General features: G+C 43.5%; 1 protein-coding gene across 1 annotated transcript in view; it reads right to left on the reverse strand.

The window, feature by feature from the left end:
- Positions 1-550: 550 nt before the first annotated feature.
- Positions 551-4,852, reverse strand: part of npy8br (neuropeptide Y receptor Y8b) — a 5,045-nt gene continuing 743 nt past the window's right edge. The window contains exons 2-3 of the mRNA XM_005926985.3: positions 4,712-4,840; positions 551-3,031 (exon numbers count right to left, since the gene is read on the reverse strand). Of these exons, the coding sequence (XP_005927047.1) occupies positions 1,792-2,880 (1,089 nt within the window). The 5' untranslated portion in view covers positions 2,881-3,031; positions 4,712-4,840 and the 3' untranslated portion in view covers positions 551-1,791. The remainder of the gene's footprint in view (positions 3,032-4,711; positions 4,841-4,852) is intronic.

Raw genomic sequence — 4,852 nt, forward strand, 5'->3', positions numbered from 1 at the left:
AACAGACTAGAGGAGTGAAATATGGGAAAGGAGAGGGGATTGGAAGTCAGCAAAGGGCAGCACAGGCCAGCAGAAGCATGCAGTCAATTATGCTGACAAGGACCTGAGAGCTCTCTTCAGGGCTAAGCTGCCTTTTGGAAAACAGCATGGCAGGTGAACAGGTTTGGGTCTTTGTAAAGTGTGAAAACATCTTACACTCGACCTCCTGAAATATCATAAAAGCTACAAGGCACCTGGCAGCAAAAATAAAATAAATATAAAATAAAAAATAAAAAAATCTCTCGCAGTTGGTCTTTGATCTCCCTTTCAGACAGGACGAAGCATGAGCGTTAGCAGGCATTCCCCGAATATGAATATTCAGCACTAATTCCCATTGATCTCTCATACACTTTCCTCCCCTTCCCGTGCTGTTTAACATCTATTGCACCAAACACAACACTGATTTATTCAACACTACGAGCGCATCTAAAATGTGTTGTGATCTCAGACTTCCCCCTTCTAAATAATGCACACTGAGGCAGCACACAGAATTTGACCTCAGAAAGAAACAAAGAGTTTGAAATATTTAATATTTAGAAGTTGAAGGGTTTGGAGGGTCCCCCCCATGTACACTATATAACACAAAATAATATATCAAACCAGCGCTAAATGACCAGCCTTCTGGTCAAAGGGTAGCATTTACTTTCCTGGGTAACTTGACCTGCAAGATGACAGCTTCAAACCAGCATGTAAAGCAAGGCAGAAACAAAGAAAAGAGTTAAAAAAAAAAAAAAAAAAGTCAGTACAAGAGCTAAATATGAAGCAAATATTACAACACATTTCCTAGAGATACTTTCTATAGTGCTATGCTACACAGTGCTTTTTATTGCACACCACACGCTAAAACTGTGCTTTATCTTATATACAACGGAAGGAGCCCGCTCTTGTCCTTTACTGCCACTTCTATTTTGTTTTATTGCGATTGAGAAATGGTGGCTGTGTCGCACATTTTATGACCCCCCTACACATCTGTATTATATACACACACACGGGAGCATGGACGTGTCAAACAGCATGAAATGCATTCATCTTTTGCCAAGGTTCTCTGCAAAAGACCATTAAAGCGACAACGGTGGCGGGTTTAGGTAATAAGAAATGCATTAAAATGATGCCGGTAAGTCCTCCGCCTAGAGCTACATCTAATGCACAAATGTTCCCTCCTTTGGTTGTATTCTAAGCTACTCTGTTGATAATCATTTACATGTTGCAGTTCACAACCCCTCGATGTTTTCGTCATCACTATTAACACCAGATAAAAAAAATAAAATAAAAAAATAAAAATAAAAATAAAAACATTTGCTGCTCCACGACCCACCTGCTTTTTTGTCCTTCCAGCACTCTCTTGGGGTGCTAATATGCATTTAAACATGATTTCCAAGCAGATCATTGCAGAGAGAAAACATGGTGTAACAGAGTAAAAAGGCATCTCCTCTTTTTTATATGCGACAGCACGTGGGGGAAAAGACTATACATACTGTAAATATCCTGTAAACCTGTCCAACCTTTGCACCATCACTGCGTTCTCTTTCCTCTTACATGTGGACTCATACTGATTGGAGGACAACCTGCCATCCTGCTTAGGGCTCTTCAGCCTGCTCCTTCTGGACTGCCGTCCTGAAGAGTCTACCTTTTGCAAATGTCAAACCAAGAAAGAAAGAAAATCTCTGGAGAGTGACACAATAAAGGCTGAAGAGCACCAGCTGCTTTCTTTGTCTTTCAGTTAAAAAAAAAGAAAAGAAAAAAAGTATGGATTTACGTATTGTTGCTGACAGAGCCGTTGCTCAAAATCGACCCCTTGGTGACCTCTGTGCTGACGGTGGAGAGCGGCACGCTCTCGTACCTCTCCACCACGGCCCAGCAGCGGCAGCGCAGCAGCGTGGACTTGAGCTGTTTCTGGAAATTGCTGTTGAGGAAACCGTAGATGATCGGGTTGACGCAGGTGGAGATCATGGCAGTGAGGTGGCACAGCGAGAAGATGATGTCATGGCTGCAAGACGGGATGAGCTCGTGGTGCCAGTCAAACACCGTGTTGAAGACGTTGAGCGGGAGCCAGGAGAGGGCGAAAGCCACGACTATGGCAACTAACATGGCATTTATCCTCGTGGAGCCCTTGTTCTTTTTCTGAGCGGTGTTCCTGCTGCGGTCCACCATGTCCTTCCTCCTCCTCAGGCGAAGGTAGACATGCAGGTAGCAGACCATGATGAGGATAAGCGGGAGGAAGTACTGAAAGACGAGCAGGGAGGTGAAGTAAGCTCGCCGTTCCTTAACTGACGGCCACTGCTCCATGCAAATAAAGTTGTCATTTATTAGGAGTGGAGTGCTGAAGTTCTGAAAAGGCAAAATGAGTACGTTGTAGGAAAGCAAAGGCACTGAGATTATGCAGGCCACAATCCAGGTGATAGCCACAGCCAGGTAGGAGTGGGCTACCATGGGTTTCCATCCTGTCGGGTGGACGATAAGCTGGTAGCGCTCCATGGCGATCAGAACGAGGGAGAAGATGGAGACAGTGACTGATATACACTGGATGAAAGGTGTGAGCTTGCAGAGGGTCTCTCCTAAGATCCAGTGGTCCATCAGTGTGTAGATAATAGTGACCGGCAGGCATATAATGCACGTGAGAATGTCTGAGCAGGACAGATTGACAATGAAGATGTTGGTCACGTTGTGCATCTCTTTGTGCCGTGTGATGACAAACACCAGGCAGGAGTTTCCAATGAGCCCCACTGCCATGACTGTACTGTAAGCAATGATGAGTAACGTGGTGCCACTCACCGACAGCAAGCAGTCCTCGGTCGAATTCCACGAGGCTTGGTTGTGATTGGTGCTGTGCTGCAGCTCCATGGCAATAGTTTTCCCAGGCTCGCTTTGAACACAGAGGACCAATCGAACCAGATTGTTTTGCAGCACCTGCTGTAATTATTTTATGAATGATATAAGAGTTTTCCCTAATCCTTAAGCTCAGCCAGTCTTTAAAGCAGTCTTCCTTTGTGGCCTGGAAAAAAGAAAACACGAAAAGAAATGTGCAACCTTTAACAAAATTTTCCATCATTGGAGTTTTTTTTATTTTCACAGTAATGGAATTTTAAGAAATGAAGACTTCGGTTTATTGCTCAAATTTAAATGTAGCAACCACAAACACACCAGCATGACAGGAAATTGACCTTCGCTCGCTAAAAAGCTCATTTTACCCATTAGAACTGATTGCCATGCTGCAGGATAGGATTTTAAAATGTGCAGCGCATCAGGATGCCATTCCACAAGTGTCTTTTTAAAAGAGTGTGTTCAGTATTGGAGATTCAACTTCGCACGCAGCAGAGGTAGTTTCCATATAACAAAAACAGAAACTGATGAAGGGGATAATTAATCTCGCTATGCAGATATCACGAGCAGAGCACAGACCCCCACTTTTTTTAAAATTATAAATCTTTGCAAGCAGGCAATGAGAATAAATGATGCACTGATGGAATATCATAAGAGAAAAAGCACAGATCTAGGTTTTTGCGGCGTCGCTGTAATGGCATGCTGCTTCAAATTTCCATCACAATAACAGTGATAATGACTGCTCCTTCAGAAACAATCACCCCCCCTCCAATCACTCTTATCAAGTGATGGGAATTTATTCTGTCCGTAACAGCTTTCATCGTCACTGGACATTCACAGAAGCCTCACAGTCCTTACAGTTCCCGAGAAACGGCTGCACTGGAAAACAGCAGAAATACAATTCCACTCCACCAAGGCCAAGGACTTCTGAGTAGTGTGTGTATCCGCATGTGTATAATTATTGTAAGTGCGTATGCACAGCAGTAAAAAGAGCCCTGATTAACTGAGATGTTTGCCCACAGCTCAGTTCCCTAGAAAATAATTTTGCAAACATGCTGACAGGATTAAATCACCAAAGGATGGAAAGTATTTATCATTTTAATTGAGCACTCCTTAACAATGATAAATGTTGACAGGTAGGACATTAATTGCTCGTGGCTGTCTCGATAATGAGCCCTGATGTCCTATTAGAATGTGTCGCTTCGTCTGCGGTACACAGATAGAACCAGAATAACTCAGGTATATACTTGAACTTGGAGGCTAAAATGACTTGAATTCATTTGTGGTACACAATCTTTTTCTGGGTGCCAAACTTAGTCTGACTCTGTTTCAACACATATAGCGGACATGTAGCCAAGACCCATCCTTCAGAGCCTTGATGCAGAATATTTATGACAGAATTTGGACTTGTGAAGCAATGCAGTGCTTCCCATTGTGCGGTGTCTGCAGGCGGAGGAGTAGAAGCAAAAGTAACGAGAAATTTTGCTAAAAGCTGACATTAGATTTCATCCTTAATGTGTAAATTATACAGATTATTTCCAGATTACACACAAGTAGGAAACCTGCTGGGTGGGGAAACAATAAAAATAGTCTGAATGGGAGGAATGTGTGAAGTCACTGCAGGGGGGGAAAAAAACCACACAGAAGGAGAAATTATATCTCGTGGGGATTTGTCTCAAAATAGAGATGAATGCAAAATGTAGATTCCCTCCACCCAGTGTTGTTATCCCTGCTCTGTCACCAAACCAAACAACTTTGCCAAGACACAAAGTCAGCACATGAATTATTACAGAGGCTGAAACGCATAAATCAATGAAAAGTATGATAGTATGATTGTGTGCGCGCGCCCTACCCTCGGTCTTTGTAGCTCTGTCCTGGATCCACTGTCTCTCTGCAGCTGTGCGTCTGCTCGCACTTGGGCGGACTTTCTCAGCTCCGGACAGGTAAAGGAGACCTCTGTTGGTAGGTGCCAACTGCTTTTCTGTCCGGGGGG

This window comes from Haplochromis burtoni, unplaced genomic scaffold, assembly GCF_018398535.1.
Source record: "Haplochromis burtoni strain Fernald_Lab_line unplaced genomic scaffold, NCSU_Asbu1 Contig_95, whole genome shotgun sequence".
NCBI classification, from domain to species: domain Eukaryota; kingdom Metazoa; phylum Chordata; class Actinopteri; order Cichliformes; family Cichlidae; genus Haplochromis; species Haplochromis burtoni.